At 31.4% G+C, this 21,920-nt stretch overlaps 1 protein-coding gene and 1 pseudogene across 2 annotated transcripts; both read right to left on the bottom strand.

The window, feature by feature from the left end:
* Positions 1 to 878: 878 nt before the first annotated feature.
* LOC145950086 (putative clathrin assembly protein At4g40080) lies at positions 879 to 3,072 on the bottom strand (annotated as a pseudogene). Its single transcript, XR_014428210.1, has 2 exons — positions 1,320 to 3,072; positions 879 to 1,228 (listed from the first exon to the last, which is right to left on the bottom strand). The product of XR_014428210.1 is annotated as a putative clathrin assembly protein At4g40080 (transcript).
* Positions 3,073 to 18,049: 14,977 nt separating this feature from the next.
* Positions 18,050 to 19,068, bottom strand: LOC109790675 (uncharacterized). Its single transcript, XM_020349875.3, has one exon. It carries the CDS (start codon positions 18,810 to 18,812, stop codon positions 18,237 to 18,239), a length of 576 nt encoding a protein of 191 aa, XP_020205464.1. The 5' UTR covers positions 18,813 to 19,068; the 3' UTR covers positions 18,050 to 18,236.
* Positions 19,069 to 21,920: the final 2,852 nt, after the last annotated feature.

The raw sequence follows: 21,920 nt of genomic DNA, 5'->3' as shown, positions 1-21,920 counted from the left end.
TTAATAATTATTAAATTAAGAATATAAAAAACTAATTTATTGTAATTAAATTTTAAAATAATACATAAGCTCTAATATGAATAAGGCATGTCCCAATTTTTTAATACGTAGAGACATATATTTTTGTTCTAATGATTAATTAATTAAGTTAAAAATAATTAATTTTATTGAGAAAAGATTAATTTTGAAAAATAGTTTATTTAGATAGAAAATGATTAAGTAGAAAAAAAAGGTTAATTTAAAAATTAATTTAAAATATTATAACAACTAATACTTATCTTAATTTTGAGTGGTTAATTCCTAACAACCAACAAAATATTTTTACATGAGTATCTCATAGAGATATTTTATTATAATAATCAAGCACATTATCCTTACTTAATAGATAAAATATTTTATTGTTCAAGTAACTAAATCTTTGACTTAATGATAAGAATTAAACACTTATTTAAAAACATTATCTATCTAATCACATACTAAATTTAAATCTTATTTTTATATAGCTCCACCCCTCGACTGCTTCTCACTACTACAAAAGCACTATTCTACATCGGTTCTGGAAGGTAATTTACATCGGTTTTATAACTGATGTAGAATAGACCGACGTAGATTTGCGTTCAAATCTACATCGGTTGTCAGAAAACCGATGTAGATTTGCGTTCAAATCTACATCGGTTGTAAATAAAACCGATGTAGATTTGAACGCATATCTACATCGGTTCTACTTTAAACCGATGTAGATTGCTTTTAAAAAAAAAAATTAGATTCTTAGCTGGTGCTCCACCAAGTGCTCTCCCGCAGCCAAGTACCGCACTAGATCACCGTTAAAGTTTTCATATCAGATGTGCATTAAGATGCGCAAAATTAAAAAGACTAACTTGTTAAAAATATAAAATCCATTCAATAATTATGAAATATATGCAGCTACAGATATGGTTCAATGCATCTTTTAGATCAATAAAAATTCAAATTATATGAAAATTCATCCCATGGTTGGACTAGAACCAAATCAGCAGCTGGATCACCTACTTGGAAAAAATCAATTACATGCCAAACTTCTAAAAATCAGACCTTCACAAACTTTTAGCTATATTTGCCTATCACAATTAATATGACTGATAGTAAACACCTATTTCCCCTAGTAACCTATCGGCTTCGACAAAAAGAAATATGCCTCGACAGCCTTTTGCAACGCAAGAACAGCATGGCTCTGGAAACGGAGGTCAGTCTGAAAACACAACAAAACCCCAAATTATAGGCTATTAATCAAAAGACCATGCTTTTATAATAGCAGCAACAAAAAAAAAACAACACAATACCTTGGTTGGAATGGAACCAAATCAGCAGCTGGATCACCTACTACATGATCAGGAGCAGCAATCTTATCCACTTAGATTATGGCATCACCGACTGGCCGATCCAGTTGCAATTCTGATCCAGTGACCGAGACATGATTTGGCTTAGCCAAGCCACCGACCAGCAGAGCATTCGGTGCAGTTGGATCAGCTAGATCACCTACATATTGACCAGTTTCAAACACACATGAATTGTGCCCAGCTAGAAATTTAGAAAAGGAAAAAAAACAACATAAGGAAATTTCCTCTCACTAGAAATTTGGGAAAAGCTTGTTCATCACTGAGCTTGGCTGCTTTATAGCTACAAATATGAGATGCTTGAGCGTGTTCAATGCTGTCAAACAAAAAAAAGAATCACAATGAGAAAAAGTATTTTTATAATAATTACTTTAAAACAAGATATACCAAGAAACAAATATTACATTTAAAATGCTTCAATCACCAGAATTAAGAACTAGTGATGACAATCACGCATATCCCCAAATGTTATCATGCAAGCCAAAGTGCCAAACTTCAATTAAACTAAAACATGACACAAATTAAGAACTTATTCACCCACTCCAAACCTATAAAAGATTAAGAACTATTAAAAGAGATGTGGACCATTTACATACCAGGCTTGACAACCTCCCCTGGATTTGACTTTATAAGAAGTTGACGACCATCCAAGTGAGTCAGCACAAATTGGAAGCCACATAAGGCCTCAGTGAGGGACAAGGAGTGCTCCACAAAATGGTCTTCAGACTTTCTTCTGAATTTGGGGTGTTCTTTCTGCTGAAGCGCACAAAGACTTTAATCTAGCATGTTCAATACATTTCAACCAAGCCCTTTCAGTCTAATAGCACACAACAACCATCCACCCAAAAAAGACCAGAACACAGTAAGCAAAACTATCTGCAAAACTCTTAGCATAAAAAAACAACACCAACTCTTTATTTCTCATAAATAATCACCAAAGTATAGAAAACAAAACGTGAAAGCAATCCACACTAATCACCAGGTGCGCTCGGTGGGCTCGAGCCTCTTCCAGATCCCCTCCACCACTGCCACGAGGGAGTCAAACTCGGTCAACAGGTGCGCGTTGGTGATCCACGAGACCCTGTCTTGGCTATCGGAGTTGGCTCTAAGGAAGAAGCCGAGGTCTCTGGAGGCGCAGAGGAGCTGCTCCATGTGCTGCGTGAACCACCGTACCTAGGAGGTGGGGTCGGCAGTGCTACGGTGGAAGTTGGAGAGGTTGAGGTGGTTTCTTCCGCCGGAGGAGGGGTAGACGGAGAGCTAGTCCTAGAGGATGAAGGTGTCGTGGTAGACAATGTGGTGCACGGCCAGGCACTTGAGGGTGACGGTGGCATGGTGCGTGGCGTTGAGGCGGTCCATGAGGAGGTCGACTAAGGCGGAGGCAGTGGTGCGTGACCCATCGGCGGAGGAGATGAGCGTGGCGAGGTGCTTGCGCGTGGGGGGCACGGAGGAGTCGTGGGTGGTGGGGGCACAGGGGGGAAAGGGTGGTCCATTAGGAGAGTAGCGCCTCCTTGCTCTGCGATGCTTTCTCTTTGATTATTCTGATTAGGAGTATTGAACGACGGTCAAGTGGGGGAGTCAGAGGGGGAGGCGACGACGACGGCGTAGGAGTGGAGGAGGTGGCGATGGAATCGAAGAGGGCTTTGGCATCTTGGAGGTTTGGGGATTTGAAGAGAGGGGGAGTGTGCACCCGCGCGTGAATGTTAGGGTTTCATTTCTACATCGGTTATAAGCAAAACCGATGTAGAACAACTCCCCAGATTTTTTTTCTACATCGGTCATAAGCAAAACCGATGTAAATATATTTGTATTTTATATTTATTTACAAGTTTGCCACCGCGTTTATGATTTACATCGGTTCTGGTAGAACCGATGTAAATGTGGCGATGTTAAATACTGTTTTTGTAGTAGTGTCTACTTTGTCGTGGAGACAGATCGAATTGGTGGATAATTTGGTGTAAAAGATGAATAATATGCTACAAAAGGTACATGCTTAGATTATACATATAATATAAAATAGATCTAATGATTTAAATTAGTGCACCACAATTAACTACTTATTAGATGGTTGACGATAGTCCTCATTTGTATAAATAATATGTATTGCTTGCATTTATGAATTTATAATTATAATTAAAAAAACATATTATACATTATAAAAATTATTGAATGGTGTATTATTTAAAAATGATAATATTACAATTGTAATGTTTCAATTAATGTTATTATAAGATATCAACAATATTTATAACGGTTAATTTTCATCCAACAAAGATTATAATCCCAGTAACTTATTTAATTTTTGTTAACATCATCATAAATCTCTTCCCCTTTATGTTGTAAAAAAATAATAGTAATTAACCCTCGCTGTAAATAAATTTCGGGAATCGGCCCGATATCACCAAACGAGAAAACATTTCCTGTGCATATCCAAATTAAACAGTGTCAACGTTTTTTAAAACACAGAACTGACAGAATATACACAGCATGCATAAACTTAGGACGAGTTGAACTTTATTTAACAGTTAATTAATTTATTTTTTTTTTGGTTCGTCCCTGGAGTATCCAGGGCCGACAGCAGTGACTAATCTCCTCGCTACGTTGGAGGCACCTCAAAGGATGGGATAGCTGGCCCCAAGATTTAACGCAGTTGCATACACAAGGCAGGATTCGAACCCCTGACCTTGCTTAAGTGTAGATCAACCCCTACCGCTAAACCACACGCTTGGGATTTAACAGTTAATTAATTAAAAAATATTTTAAGAAAATAGCTGTTATAAAAAACTAATAATCATATTGTACATTATATTCATTATTATTATTATCATACATCATAATTATAAAATTGAGAATATATGAAAGAAATTTAATATATTTTAATTAAATTTTAAAGTTAAATATAAGTTCTAATTAATATGAATAAGGGACGTCCCAATTTTCTCAATATGCAGAGATATATTTCTGTTACAAAGATTAATTAAGTAAAAAATAATTAAGTGTAAAGGGGAAAGATTAATTTTTAGTTTAACTACATAAAAAATGATTATAAGTAGAAAGAAAGAAGATTAGTTTAAAAAAGTAATTTAAATTACTATAACAAACTAATAATTATCTCTTAAGTGGTTAATTTCTAACAACTAAAAAGATATCTTTTTGTATGATTATTTTCTAAAGATATTGTATCATAATAATCAAATATATTATTCTTATCTAATAGATAAGATATTTTCTTGTTTAATAACTAAAATGTTGGCTAAATAATGAGAATTGAACACCTATTTAAACACAATAGGTATCTAAATGCATTCTAAATTTAAACTCTTCTCTAATTTGAGTTAAAATGTCTTTGTAGATGTCTTCACCATCGATGTTGAAGCGTGAAGTTGTTCTTCTTGTTGAAACAAGTAAGAATCTGTTATCACAAATATATTTTGTTTTTCTCCATCTCCTTAACTCACACAATTGTCGCATCCCAATTTTATCCATTTTTTTAGTAATTGGGAAATCAACAAATAAAATAGATAATGCTTTTTTTTTCATTCCAAACGTATTATGGATACAAATTGAAAGAAAATTAGAGTTTTCTATCATTTTTACCCAAAAAAGAAAGGAGAAAATGACAAAGAAAAATAATAACGACTTTGTAATAGAGAAGACATTTTTTTTATCATTGTCATGATATTAATTTTAATAGTATACTTTTTTTGTAGCATCCACAACAACATCATAAAAGTTCAGCCTATCACGGACGAATCTACATGGTGGTCTATGACTCCTTGACCCTGATATTTTTTAAATTATAAAATCCTTACATTAGGCAATTTTATATTTGATATTTGAAATAAAGAATTATGTTTAAATTTTATCTTTTTTTTATATAACATTTTAGTTTTAAAAGTTATATTATAGAAATGCTAATATTGTTTTCTTTATATTAATTTGATAAATAAAATATCTTGATTAGTGTTTGTTAAACTTTAAGATAATTAAACAAATTGTTTTTCTTCTACCTATATATTATTCCTTAAACACCGACCATTTATCAAAGCATTGTAATTAGAAACATCAAGCTTCAACTCTCTCTTAATCATTCACCCCCAACTTATACAACGCATCAACCAATATCTTAAAAATTTACTTTGTTCAAATATCATTAAACTATCTTAGAGATATAGTGATCATTCTTACCTAACATAAGTAACATATATGAGTTATGAAATCAATCATATGTATTGCAACTTTATATAAATCAAAGATTATAAAATCAACAGTAGGACATAACGGAGCTTTGATAAAAATATGTAAATTGTATTTAACATAAAATAAAATAAAAATAAAAATAGTAAAATACGTGAGGGAATTCATGTTTTAGAAACGATTTCTTATAAACATAGAATGTTAAAGATTTACTAACTCTAACAAGAAAACCAATCTCATAATAATAAAAAAATGCAAGAGCTTACACTGTAAATAAAAATTGAAAAGAAAAGACGAAAATTGCCATTAGCATGAACAAAGCTTTCTTCGAATATTTATTTTTATTATTCAGCAATAGTAATAACAATATTTAGAAAATCTAATTTCTAAACAACTGAAATTTAATCTACATACTAAGTTTCGAAGGCAAGAAGAAAATTAGCAAAAGAATCAATTATTTTCATACTCACTCATGCATTTTTCACTATACTGTACAAGCACGAGTCTTCATCATCCCCATGCTCTTCCTTATGCTCCTTCGGCACCGTGACGATAAGCTCGCCGTTGGCAACCACCGCGCTCGTGAGCTCCGGCTGCGTGGATTCTGGCAGCCGAAACCTCCACATGTCAAGTTCGAGCTGATCCACCGAGCCGCCGTCTCTCACCACGATCTTGGTGAGGCCGGGATGGATTTCCACTGTGTGCACCCTCACGTTGCCCATTCCATCGCTCTCTGCCACAAAGCGGAAACAGTCGGGGGCCTCTTCCACCGCCACGTCGGCGTCCGAGCGGAAAGGGAGCTCCCATACGTGACTGTTTCCGGTTGGTGGCAGAGAGCGATGGAATGGGCAATGTGAGGGTGCACACAGTGGAAATTCATCCCGGCCTCACCAAGATCGTGGTGAGGGACGGCGGCTCGGTGGATCAGCTCGAGCTCGACATGTGGAGGTTTCGGCTGCTAGAATTCACACGGTCGGAGCTCACGAGTGCGGTGGTTGCCAACGGTAAGCTTATCGTCACGGTACTGAAGGAGCATAAGGAAGAGCATGGGGATGATGAAGACTCATGCTTGTACAGTACAGTGAAAAATGCTTGAGTGAGTGCGGAAACAATTGATTCTTTTGCTATTTTCTTGTAGCTTTCGAAACTTAGTATGTAGATTAAATTTCAGTTGTTTTGAAAACTAGGTTTTCTGAATATTATTATTACTGTTGCTGAATAATAAAAAGAAATATTCGAACTAAACTTTATTCATCGTAATGACAATTTTCATTCTTTTCTTTTTCAATGTTTATTTAGAGTGTATGCTCTTGCATTTTCTCATTATAATGAGATTGGTTTTCTTGTTAGAGTTGATAAGTGTTTAATATTTTATGTTTATAAGAACTCGTTTCTACAACACGAATTCTCTCGAGTATTTTACTATTTTTATTTTTATTTTACTAATGTTATTGTTCACAAATTCTTCATTAATAAGTATTGAAAGATAGGTACAACATTATTTATTGAGAGATCCGATATATTTTTGAAACTAACTATATATATATATATATATATATATATATATATATATATATATATTAATCTAACTTAGTCCTTCTCCTATAGTGTGCAATAATTATGTTATTTTTATAGATAAAGTATAAATAGTATATAATATCATTTTAATTGAAACTCTCACATGTTGAGTTCGAGATGATTGAACAAGAGCTTTATTGTTCTGTTGGACGTCACATATTGGTCATGTTGATTGAGGTTGATTTTCACAGTATTCACGCCACTAATTCAATCAGTTTCCACTACAAAACCAAAAAAGTTGATGAATGGAAAGACCAATTTAAAATATTAGAATTAATAAATAATTATTAAATTTTATATAAATATGTTTTTTAAATATTTCAATAACAAATAATTGAAATTATATTTATAATAATTGAAATTTTACTAAGAATCTTTTAATTTTATAATAAAAATTTATATATTTGTTAACGGTATTTTTTTATATTAAAAAGTAAACGAATCAGTTAATTCCTAAAAATATACTAAGTTAGAATAAATTGTGTTACATATTAATTTATCTTTTACGCCTAAAAAAATAACGATAGAGCAAAAAGGAAAATAAAGGAAATATAAAGGTAGAAGAAAAACAATTTTTTTAATTATCTTAAAGTATAACAAACACTAATCAAGATCTTTTATTTATCAAATTAATATAAAGAAAACAATATTAGCATTTCTACAATACAACTTTTAACACTAAAATGTTATATAAAAAAGATAAAATTTAAACATAATTCTTTATTTCAAATATCAAATATAAAATTACGTAGTGTATAGATTTTATAACTAAAAAAATACCAGGGTCAAGGTGTCATAAACCACCATGTAGATTCGTCCGTGATAGGATGAACTTTTATGATATTGTTGTGGATACTACAAAAAAAGTATACTATTAAAATTAATACCATGACAATAATAAAAAAAATGTCTTCTCTATCACAAAGTCGTTATTATTTTTCTTTGTCATTTTCTCCTTTCTTTTTTGGGTGAAAATGATAGAAAACTCTAATTTTCTTTCAATTTGTATCCATAATGCGTTTTGAATGAAAAAAAAACATTATCTATTTTATTTGTTAATTTCCCAATTACTAAAAAAAATGGATAAAATTGGGATGTGACGTATTGTGAGTTAAGGAGATGGAGAAAAATAAAATATATTTGTGATAACAAATTCTTACTTGTTTCAACAAGGAGAACAACTTCACGCTTCAACATCTATGGTGAGGACATCTACAAAGATATTTTAACTCAAATTAGAGGAGAGTTTAAATTTAGAATGCATTTAGATACCTATTGTGTTTAAATAGGTGTTCAATTCTCATTATTTAGCCAAAATTTTAGTTATTAAACAATAAAATATCTTATCTATTAGATAAGAATAATATATTTGATTATTATGATACAATATCTTTAGAAAATAATCATACAAAAAGATATCTTTTTAGTTGTTAGAAATTAACCACTTAAGAGATAATTATTAGTTTGTTATAATAATTTAAATTACTTTTTTAAATTAATCTTCTTTCTTTCTACTTAATCATTTTTTATGTAGTTAAACTAAAAACTAATTTTTCCCCTTTATACTTAATTATTTTTTACTTAATTAATCTTTGTAACAGAAATATATCTCTGCATATTGAGAAAATTGGGACGTCCCTTATTCATATTAATTAGAACTTATATTTAACTTTAAAATTTAATTAAAATACATTAAATTTCTTTCATATATTCTCAATTTTATAATTATGATGTATGATAATAATAATAATGAATATAATGTACAATATGATTATTAGTTTTTATAACAGCTATTTACTTAAAATATTTTTTAATTAATTAACTGTTAAATAAAGTTAAACTCGTCGTAAATTTATGCATGCTGTGTATATTCTGTCAGTTCTGTGTGTTAAAAAACGTTGACACTGTTTAATTTGGATAAGCGTAAAAATAGCGTTTTTGCTTTCACGTTTAAAACTAAAATCAAATACTCACGAAATTTTTTCTCGTTTGGTGATATCGGGCCGATTCCCGAAATTTATTTATAGCGAGGGTTAATTATTATTATTTTTTTACAACATATAGGGGAAGAGATTTATGATGATGTTAACAAAAATTAAATAAGTTACTGGGATTATAATCTTTGTTAGATGAAAATTAACCGTTATAAATATTGTTGATATCTAATAATAACATTAATTTGAACATTACAATTGTAATATTATCATTTTTAAATAACACACCATTCAATAATTTTTATACTGTATAATATATATGTTTTTTTAATTATAATTGTAAATTCATAAATGCAAGTAATACATATTATTTATACAAATGAGGACTATGGTCAACCATCTAATAAGTAGTTTATGGTGGTGTATTAATTTAAATCATTAGATCTATTTTATCTTATATGTATAATCTATGCATGTACCTTTTGTAGCAGATTATTTATCTTTTACACCAAATTATCCACTAATTCAATCTGTCTCCACGACGAAGTAGAAGCAGTCGAGGGGTGGAACAATATAGAAATAAGAATTAATAAATAAGTATTATATTTTATATAAATGTGTTTTTTTAAATAATTTAATAACATGAAATTAAAATTATATTTACATAAAGTTAAGCTAAACATTTTTTTTTCAGAGACTCAAGATTGCAGATATCATGCATTTGTTTTTTATGTCACTAAGAATCTTTCCGTAATAAAAAATTTTAAAAATAAAATATTATATAAAAATAAAATAAATATTATTTAAATATTATTTTTATATAAAATATCAAATAAAAAATTACTTAATATATAACTCTACAATTAAGGGAAAAAATCAAGGTCAAGGTGTCCTAGACCATCATGCAGGATGAACCTTCGTGTTGTTGTTGTGAATGCTACAGTGGATTGCATTACCAAAATTAACATGGATGATGATCAAAAGTATAGTTTTAAAAAATTAGACCGGTAATCAAACCAGTTAAGATACTGGGTCAGTGGATCAAAAGTTAAACCGGTGGGTCACTAATTGAACCACATGACTCGATTTTTATTAATTTTTTTTATAAAAATATCATGTTAAATATATTTTATACTTATAAATTTTAATAAATTCATATCCTATTTTAAATTTCAGTTTTCATCTTATTTAAAATTATCTTTATTTTTATTTTGTATAAAGAAATTCATAAAAAATTACATGTTAAATTATATATTAATACAAATTAAAAATATAAATAGTATGTATATATATAATATGCTTACAATTGATATTACAAAATAATATATGTAATATCTACATAAATATTATATTATTAAATATATAATTTAGAATTAATAATATATTATAAAATTTATTTAAGTTGCATATATTATAGACAAATATATTAGAATAAGTAGTTATTCTTATACTTAATACGATTTTTTGCTCTTCTATTAACAAATTCAATTCTCATTGTTATTTTTGTGGTTTGTGATCCTTTAAAAAAATTAAAAAATAAATTTGTGGTTGAACCGGTTTGACCCACCGGTTCACTGGTCGAACCGAAAAATTGACCGAGTCAATCCGGTTTGAAACGGATCGAATGCATAACCGATCCAACTTAAGATTCGAATCGACTAGATCACCGATTCCCGGTTCAACCGGTCTGACCGGCAGGTCCGATCCGGATTTTTAAACACTGTCAAAAGTGTTTTCCCTATCATAAATAAATTGTTCCTCTTTTTTGTCGTTTTCCCCTTTTTTTTTATAGGATGAACATAATATAAACCCTAATTTTCTTTCAATTGAACAAGAAGATATTTGATCTATTTGATAAGGATAATGTGCTTGATATTATAATATAATATCTTTAGGAGATAATCATGTAAAAGAATTTTTTATTTAATTTTTAATCGAAAAGATAAAGACTCAATGTGCTTGTTGAATGTGAAGAATAAGTAAGTTTGGGCAAATGAAAAAACTTTCAATATTCTAAAATTGTGAAAAATTAAAAATGTAAGAGAAGAAATATTTTTTTTCTCTCTCTCTCTCCTTATTTAATCAATAACAAGAAAAAATAGTTTCCTAGTTGATGATATGTTGTTACATTACATTAACTATCCTTCTACACTAATTATTTAAATATAGTTTCTTAGTTGATGATATGTTGTTACATTACATTAACTATCCTTCTACACTAATTATTTAAATATTTTAATGTAAAGTAATCTAGTAAATTATTTAATATTAATATTTCAATTATTTGAATAAATAAATTATATAAAAATATTAAGCAAACCTAAATAGACAACATTCTATTAAGATTGATCTAAGATAACATTTTTCTAATTGAAATTATACTTAATTTAATGGAATCTTACATATTTATACTTAGGTAGATTAACTACCATGTAACATATCCATCTTAGTTCGAGTTATTAATTTGAATCCATCTGTGATTAGTTATTAAATTTTTAAGTTAGGTATCTTAAAAAGAAAAAAAAATATGTTTCGAAAACTTGATTTAGTTTACACATTTATGAAAATTGCCAATGCTAAGAATAAAATTTTCTATAAAACATTTTTTTTTTCATGATTCAACAACAACAACAAAAATATTCAGATAAACTAGTTCTAAAAACAACCTGAAATTTAATCGACATACTAAGGTAAAGTTTCGAATGCAACAAAACATTAACAAAAAAATCAATTATTCACTTACTCATTTATTCATCATTGTACTAGTCTCCTACTAGTACCTCTATCATTGTCCCCATCCTCTTCTTCATATTCCTTCAACACTATAGCGATGAAGTCATCGTCAATAAACACTGTGTTCACAAACTTTGACTACATAAATTTTGACAAGTGAAACCTCATTGATTCAATCTGTCTCCTCTACAAAGCGAAAGAAATCGAGGAATGGGGGAATAATTTAAAAAAATTATAATTAATAATAAAATATTAAATTTTATATAAATGTATTTTTTAAAAAATATTTACGTATAACTATGCTAAACATATATTTTCAAAGAATATCAATCATTAGTTTTGCATCTTATTAATAATCTTTTTAAATTTATAATAAAAATTAATATCTTTGTTAACAGTATTTTCTTTTTATTTTTTATTTATAAAAAAGTAAACTAATTAATTCCTAAAAACATACTAAATTAGAATAAATTGTGTTACTTATTAATTTATCTTTTACGCCTAAAAAAGTAAAGATAGAATAAAAAGGAAAATAAAGTGAATATATAGCTAGGTAGAAAAAAAAATTATTTTAAAATTTAACAAACGTTAATCAAAATATTTCATTTATCAAATTAATATAAAGAAAAAATATTAGCATTTATGCATGTAGTAAAAATTTTAAAAATAAAATATTATATAAAATAAAAATAAATAACATTTAAACGTAACTTTTTTTTATATATAAATATGAAATAAAAAATTACTCAATATATAGATTTTACAATTAGGGAAAAAAATCAAGGTCAAGGTATCCTAGAGCACCATGTAAGATCGTCGATGATAGAATGAATCCTCATGTTGTTGAACGTTATAAATGATTGAACAACCAAAATTAACACTGTGACAATAATGAAAAATGTTTTCTCTATAATAAAGAAATTGTTCTTTTTCTTTGTCATTCTCCATTTTCTTTTTTGGAAGAAGATAATAGAAACCCTAATTTACTTTCAATTTGCACCCATGATGTGTTTTAAATGGAAAAATATATAATTCTTTTTATTTATTTACATATTTTCTTGTTATTGAAAAAAATTGAATAAAATTAGGATGTGACAATTGTGTGAGTTTAGGAGATGGGGGAAGAAACATAATATTTACATAAATAAAGAAATGGATGATATTTGTGATAATATATTATTGTTACTTGTTTCAACAACTATTATGACACGGAGAATAATAGTCCTTCACGTTTCAATACTGATGGTGGAAACATCTGCAAATACATTTTAACTCTCAAGTTAAAGGAGAGTTTAAATTTAGTATGTGATTAGATAGCTAATGCCTTTAAATAAGTGTTTAATTCTTATCATTAAGTCAAAGATTTAGTTACTTGAACAATAAAATATTTTATCTATTAAATAAGGATAATGTGCTTGATTATTATAATAAAATATCTTTGAGATACTCATGTAAAAATATTTTGTTGGTTGTTAGGAATTAACCACTCAAAATTAAGATAAGTATTAGTTGTTATAATATTTTAAATTAATTTTTAAATTAACCTTTTTTTTCTACTTAATCATTTTCTATCTAAATAAACTATTTTTCAAAATTAATCTTTTCTGAATAAAATTAATTATTTTTAACTTAATTATTTTTAACACAATTTTTCTCAACTTAGAATCATGAGATAGACAAATATGGCCCTTGAACCTCGAAATCCCATTACCTCCCTACTCAAAACCCATAACCATTTTGGTATCAAGCAAACCGAAGATCTACAACAACTCTTGATCTTGTAACTATTTCACCCCAATCTATTTCAAGAACTCATTAGTTATGGTAGTTATCCCATAATTAATGTGATCTTGAGCTAGCTCCACCTCTAAATTTATATCTCTAAATCGCTTAGCCAACTCCAACACTTTCACCATCATCGCCACCATGTGGATGAGTTTACTACTCAAAGCATCAACTACCATATTTGACAATGATACATCAACTAGAAGTCGAAGTCCTTCAGAATATTCATCCACCTCCACTGCCTTATGTTTAGTTCTTTCTAATTAAACAAGTAATTCAAACATACTGAACCTCACACCATACAGATAATACCTCCACGACTTCAAGGCAAATACCATTGTTGCTAACTCCAAGTCATAAGAGGGGTAGATCCTCTCATGAGTCTTAAGTTATCTTGAAGCATACATTATAACTCTCGCAGCTTGCATCAATACACAACCTAACCCCTAGTAAGAAACATCACAAAACACTTCAAAAGGTTAGCCAAAGTTGGGTAACACCAAAATGGGAGAAGTAGTTAACTTTTTCTTCAACTCTTGAAAACTTTACTCACACGCATCCATCCAAATGAAGGGAAATCCTTCTGGATAAGTGGAGTTAGAGGCATCGCTATTTTGGAGAAATCCCATATAAATCTCCTATAGTAACCCACCAACCCAACAAAGCTTCTGATCTCAAATGCATTCCCCAACTTCTCCCATTGTAACATTGCTTTAACCTTGGTTGGGCTCATTACAATCCCTTGAACTGAGATCACACGACCCAAAAACATCACCTCAAACAACCATAACTCACACTTGGTGAGCTTCACATATAATTGTTTCTCCCTCAGCACCTCCAAAACCAACCTCAGATGCTCACGGTGATTCTTTAAAGACTTCGATTAGACTAAGATGTCGTCAATAAACACCATCACAAATCTATCCAAAAAAGGTCAAAAGAACGTGTTCATGTAATCCATGAACATCATCAGAGCATTACAACATACTCATCGTGACCATGCATAGTCTTAAAATCAGTCTTCAATATGTCACTCTCCTTCACTTTTATTTGGCGATAACTAGATCTTAGATTTATCTTTGAAAATACCAATGCTCCTCTGAGATGATCCATCTAGTCATTTATTTGAGGTAGAGAATATTTGTTCTCAATGGTCAACTTACTGAGTTGTCGATAATCCACACACAAATAGGTATCATCATCCTTCTTTTTAACCAACAACGTTGAAGCATTCTAAGGAAACACACTTGGTCTCACCATCTAGTTTTCCAACAGCCCTTCCACTTGTTTTTTCAACTCTACCAACTTAGTTGGGGCCATCTTGTAAGAAGCTATTGATACTGGCCTAACACCTGCACCAGATTAATATTGAACTCTATGTCCCTCATAAGAGCTAACCTAGGCACCACATTTCGAAACACCTTTAAGAACTCCCTCACCACATCAATCTCACTGATCACTTTCTCAGTCTCCACACTCATAATAGTAGACAACATGAAGCACTCAGCTCCTCCTCTTAACGACTCTTCAACTTGGCTAGCTGAAACCAACACATCATCTTTCACTAGAGGAAACACTAACTCTCTTCAAGCATAATCTATAAGGATGTGATTGGAAGATAACCAATCTATCCCTAAGATTATGTTGATCTCCACCATGGGCAAATAGATCAAGTTCACCTTGAACTCCCTACCAACACCTCTATAGGTTACCTAACACACATCTCCTACATCACAACAAAAGTAGTAGTTAGAGTAGGAACACACTAGATCAACATGCAAAGCAAATACAAGTATTCCTAACCTCCCCACATAAGCAACAAAGATAAAGGAATGTGTAGCTTCTGAGTCAAACAAATACATAACATCTTTACCAATCGCCTTGCCCTTTCCCTTCATCGAGTCTAATAAAGTAGACGCCTTTACACTAGATAGAGCAAAAACCCTCCCAGAAGATGTAGGCCTAGTTGGCCTTGGAGCACTCCTTGCTTGAATTGATCTTGCTTGAAAATCCTTGGAAATGTGGCTTAAGGTGACACACTTGTAGCACAGATTGCTTGGGTGAGAATAATCCCAAGCAAAGTTGGATCCTCCACATTTGAAACGTCTCATTACCTAAACTCTTTTCTAAGGAGTAGCAAGCTAAGGTCCCCTAGTGACAGTACCTCCCTATTGCTAAGCAAGTCTATCATAAGACCCCCTCTACTAACCACCACTCTTGGATTTTAATGATCCATTATGATGTTTGGTAGCATTGCTACCACCACCATCCTTCAACCTCTCCACTATCTTCACAATTCTCAACCAAGGCCAAAAACTTTACTATCGACATGGGAACCACAATCCTCTTCAGCTCATGCCTTAACCCCTCTATAAACTTTCAACACTTCCAAGCCTCAAAGATAACCTAGGTGTAGAAATGAGCCATATACTTAAACCTCATTGCATACTTTGACATCGTCATACTCCCCTAATGTAACTGCATGAACTTTGCCTCCCGAGCATGTCTCGCACTCTTTGAGAAATAATTCTCAAGAATGATCCTCTTGAAGCAATCCTAGTCCACTACCAAACCTCTGGCCACCAACAATTGATGGGTACCCCTCCATCAGTACTCAGCTTCCCTAACCAACATGTAGGTAACCTATGCCAACTTCATCTCAATTGTACACCCAAGCATCAAGAATATATTCTCTTTCCATAAATCTAATTGTTAGATAGAGGAGAGTTTCATTCTCTCATTTGACTCACAAATTTGGATTGAGAGAGAAGTCATGGAATCAAGATTCTCCCCGTTACTAGATCAAGATTGTGGAATGACTAAATGATTCTTCTATAATCCACACTTTCTAATATCTTAATTAAGTAATTTATATGATATGAACATAGTATAATCATGCATCATTGTATTTTATTAAATTTGTAGAGATCTCACAAATTAATAAAGAATAACACACTTTTGTGTTATTTATCTACCATTGTTTATTAACTAATGACCTTGTGTTGAGATTTAAAAAATGACCTTGGTCAAGAGTTATGGGAATTCTTGTGATTCAAAGTGAACATCAAATCCATCGAGTATTAAAGCTTAACATTAAGTCGAGAGAATTTGCCTCTGCATCTAATCAAAGGCAACATGTACAATGTTTTCAATATAACTGAATTCAAATTATTAGATAGATTTACTTGACAATATGTTTTTGATCATTAAAAAAAATAACTTGACAATTTGTTTTGCTTTTTTTCCTTATTATCCATGACATCTCTAACTTTTTTATCCCTTTTCATCTCTTTCTTCCTTTGGGGGTAAAGTTTTATTTTTCGATCCTTTTCAATAGTACATAAAATATGTTATTAGGACGAACCAAGGGATCAAAAGTTACAGCATTAGGATGGCAAACATTATCCGCCATTTCTAAAAGCAAGGCCTCTGCTTCATCTAACCACCTCTCTTCGGAGCCCATTGATCATAATGTTATAAGGCAGACCATTTGTACGACAGCCTTTCACAGAAAGAAGCTGAAAAATCTTTCACAGCCATCACTCTTCCACCTTTGCAATAAGTGCGCATATTTAGAGAAATCCCCATTTCAACAATGTGGCAAAACACCACAATTGCCTTGTCAAAGCACTCTGTTTGAGATAACCATCCAACAACACATTGTAAGTGATCAAATCCGGTGCCTGACTACTCGCGCACATCGCCTCAATATGGTCTCCCTCATACAAAATCCTCCTAGATTTCGACAAACCAAGAAGAGAATTATAAGTCATAGTATCTGGAACCAAATTCCTCCGATCCATTTCCATAAACAGCATCAAGGCCTCATCCACCATCTTAACCTTACAATACCCATTAATCAAGGCCTTGTAACTGATAACATTAGACAGCATTCCTCTTTCAATCATTCTATCAAACACCTCTTTCACCTAGCACAAATTGCCCCTCAAACACCCACCATTCATCAAAGCGTTGTACCTAACAACAAGAGGCTCCAAGCCTCTGTTAATCATCACACCAAACACATCCTCGCCTCCGCAACCATCCCCAACTTACACAACGAATCAACCAATATATTAAAGGTTTACTATGTTCAAATGCCAATAAATTATCTTAGAGATATAGCAAAATAATCCTTCTCATCTAACATAGGTAACAATAACATATATGAAGCCAACCACATGTCGTACAGAAAATCGCACCTATGTCCCAATAACCTGTGTATTATTCAAATCTGCATCTATTCCCATGTAAATTGTTTCCAATGTTATTACTGAGTTTTATATAAACCAAAGGCATGTTTATCCTTCGAAAAATACACAGGACAAATGAGAACAAAAAGACAATCTCATAAAAGACTTGCCAACTCTACCAAGAAAACCAAAGAACACACACTGAATAAAAATTGAAAAAGAAAAGCGCCTAAGTTATACCTATTTACGGGAATTTCCATTGCGAAGAATAAAGCTTTCTCCATATAGAACATTTCTCTTCATGATTCAACAATAGCAACAATAACATTCAGAGAAACTAGTTCCAAAAAGAACCTAAAATCTAACCAACATACTAGGGGCAGGTTTCAATAGCAACAAGGCATTAACAAAAGAATTAATCATTCACTCACTCACTCATTTATTCATCACTGTACAAGGACGAGTCTACCACCCATACCTCTATCACCATCCCCATCGCCTTCCTCGTGCCCCTTCGGCACCGTGACAATAAGCTCGCCGTCGACGAACACCGCGCTCGCGAGCTCCGGCCGCGTGGATTCCGGCAACCGGAACCTCCACATGTCAAGTTCGAGCTGATCCAGCGAGAGCTCCACCGAGCCGCCTTCCCTCACCACGATCTTGGTCACGCCGGGGTGGATTTCCACCGTGTGCGCCCTCACGTCGCCGATTCCATCGGTCTCTGCCACGAAGCGGAAGCAGTCGGCGGCCTCCTCCACCGCCACGTCGGCGTCGGAGCGGAAGGGGAGCTCCAGGACGCAGCTGAACACGTGCGGGAGTCGCCGGAGCTTCTTGCCGGCGATCCCCAACAGCGCCTGAGCCTCCGACATGGGGTTCCCTCCATCGACGCCGAATTGGATTGAGATGTTGCGCTTTCTTGGTACAGGGTGGACCTTCATGATGTTGCCTTGGACCGAGGCTGCAGAGGATTGCACCACCAATATTAACACCGCGATGATTATCGAAGGTGCCTTCTCTATCATAAAGGAACGCTTCTTCTTCTTCTTCTTCTTCTTCTTCTCTTCTTCGTACTTTTTCTCCCCCTTTCTTTTCTGGGCGAAGATAATTGAACCCTAACCCTAATTTCCTTTCAATTTGCACCCGCGACGAGATGTGTTTCGAATGGGAAAGGATGAATTCTTTTTCTTTATGTATTTATTCGAATTTAGGATATGCCAATTGTGTGAGCTCAAGAGAAGAAGAAGAACAAGTTAAATAAATAAATAAAGAAAACGATGATTTGGATTTGATGTTACTGTGTTGCCCCTTCTGCTTCTTTCAATTTACTAATTTTGTCTCCCCTCAATTATTAACAATTATTAATTATAAAAAAAAAAAAAAAAAAAAAAAAAAAAGGAAACTACTAACCATTCCATTATAAAATCGGACATGCCGACCTTTAAAAAAAGATGTCGATCTTATTTGCTTCATACAATTAAGCTCGAATATATGTCAAACCACATTATTAGAACAACTTCACATAAGATGCATAAAAACTTTATAAATGATTATAAATGTTCACAATGGAATGTAGCGCTTAGTAACAAGTAAAGATAATTGACTAAATATTTAAATAACTGACTTATTTAATTTTTAGAGTCTCTTTTATATGTATACATAACTTCTTTATGTAAAATTTCATAGATCCAATAGTTCATACGTATATTAAAGATCGAAGATAAAAATTTTAGGAAAAAAAAAGTCAAAGTAGAGTCAAATATCTCTCATTTTTAATAAGAACAAAAATTATTGAACAAAACTTAAAACTTTAACTCAATTAGTTAACATTTTCTCCATTTTTTTTTTCATTACTATCTCTCATTTGTTGTACAGATGCAATTGAGTTGTATGATGTATATGCCATGTTGTAGTTGTGCAATTTATATGATAAGTTGTGTATGTGATGCGTTGATGTTTTATGTTGTTCAAATACTAAGTTGAATTGTGATTTGTCATATTGTTGTGTTGTTCAAGTTAAAGAACATGTAATATTATAGGTAGAGGATTTCATATTAGTATCTAACCTCATTGTATCTGTTGTGTTCTATAAATTATTTTTTGTTAAATGTAAGTACACGTTCTAATAACAAAACAACTTTACTTTATTTATTTATTTTGAAACCAAATTTGTTTTTGTTAAGAAATGTGTTTTAATTATCTTGACTTAAAACAATGTTTATTTTGACCAATATTTCAAATCAAGTAAGGTCATAAATTTACAAGTATTTTTTCATTTATCATGAATTTATAACTTTATTTAATTATCAAATCCAAATTTAGATTATTAATATCAATTATGAAAATAAAAGTTACGGTGTTTTAATTGACATATATTAGTTATTTTGGCATATCATGTGAATGAACTAATGGGTCAAGTCATCACTTGGTGGCTATAAAATTCTCATTAGAAAAATCTTTGAGACACAATATTGTTATGAACAACCTAATTGTTAGATAGAGAAGAGTTTCCCTCATTTATTTGTTCACAAATTTGGATTGGTGGAGAAGTAATGCAAACAAGATTCTTTGTGTTACTAGATCAAGATTGTGGAATGACTAAATGATTCTTCTATAATCCGCACATTATAATATCTTATTTGATTAATTTGTATGATATGAACATATCATAATCATGCATCATTATATTTTATTAAATTTGTAGAGATCTCACAAATTAATAAAGAATAACACATTTTTGTGTTATTTATCTACCGTTATGTATTAACTAATGGTCTTGTGTTAAGATGTAAAAATTGACTGTAGTCAAGGAGTTATGAGAATTCTTGTGATTCGAAGTGCACATCAAATCCATTAAGTATTAAAGTTTAACATTAAGTTGAGAGAATTTGCCTCTAAGTGTAGTCAAAGACATGTACAATATTTTCAATATAACTCAATCCAAATTATTAGATAGATTTACTTGACAACATGTTTTTCATCATTAAAAAAATGACAATATGTTTTATTTGTTTTTTTTCCTTATTATCCATGACATCTCTAACTTTTTATCCCTTTTCATCTCTTTCTTCCTTTAAGGGTAAAGTTTTAGTACATAAAATATGTTATTAATTTATCTTTCTTTAGTCTCAAAAAATGATTAGAAGGAGCAAAAAAGATCCTATAAAGTATTTAGGTTTTGTTTCTTGTGTCATGCATAAAGATAAAGGATGAACAAAGTTGTCGTGAACCTTCCAAGTTCCTAAAATGAGAGTAAAAAGGACATTTTCTTTTATTCTTGCAACGACTTTAATTAGTACATATATTGTAACGACTCGTAATAGTCACTATACTATACGAAATCATTACAAATAACAAAAAATTAAAGACATAACATTTTAACATACCAAAAGAAACGATATATACATGCATACATGAGTATATGAGTATAACACCTGTACTGATATAAACAATATATGAACATAAATATATAGTAATTCGAAAAGTAAACTCCACATCCTAGCCTCAATCAAGTACAATTACACAAGCTACACCAAGTTAGTATCAACACCAAGCAAAATAACATCACCTGCCAACCAACAATTCCTCAAGCCTAACATTGATCTGCTCTCATATAATGTATGCTCATAACAGTCAAACCACATGAAAAATAAGAGGGTAAGTTAGAGTTCCAAAAACATGTAAGCATAAAAATTAGTTCCATATCATACAACATATCATACTCTTACTTGAAACTACACATACAAGTCATCAAACATCTCACTCAACATGTCAGCAAGACACCCAAACTATACATATGAACACACACCACACCATATCATCACATGCATACACTTTGACTAATACGTTGTCACGCATTCACCTATAGAGATCTATAATAAGATTAGCAATTTAAGTGACTCAACCCTATCACTCAAATACACCAACATGATCACAACAAAATGGGATATCAATCTTTCCTTTGGTTTCTTGAGCTTTATCACTTACACTAGAAAAGTTCAATTCCATTGTTAAGAATAGTAAAACTATGTATAGTTTTACCATGACTTTGATATGCATTACCAAGTCACTTATTAAACTCACCCACTGATTATCTTCAAGAAACCATGCAACCTTTTCAAGTACGTGTTTAA

Source organism: Cajanus cajan, chromosome 7 (genome assembly GCF_000230855.2).
Source record: "Cajanus cajan strain Asha chromosome 7, NIPB_CcT2T_4, whole genome shotgun sequence".
Classification (NCBI taxonomy): domain Eukaryota; kingdom Viridiplantae; phylum Streptophyta; class Magnoliopsida; order Fabales; family Fabaceae; genus Cajanus; species Cajanus cajan.
This window is presented reverse-complemented; position numbering and strand designations above follow the sequence as displayed.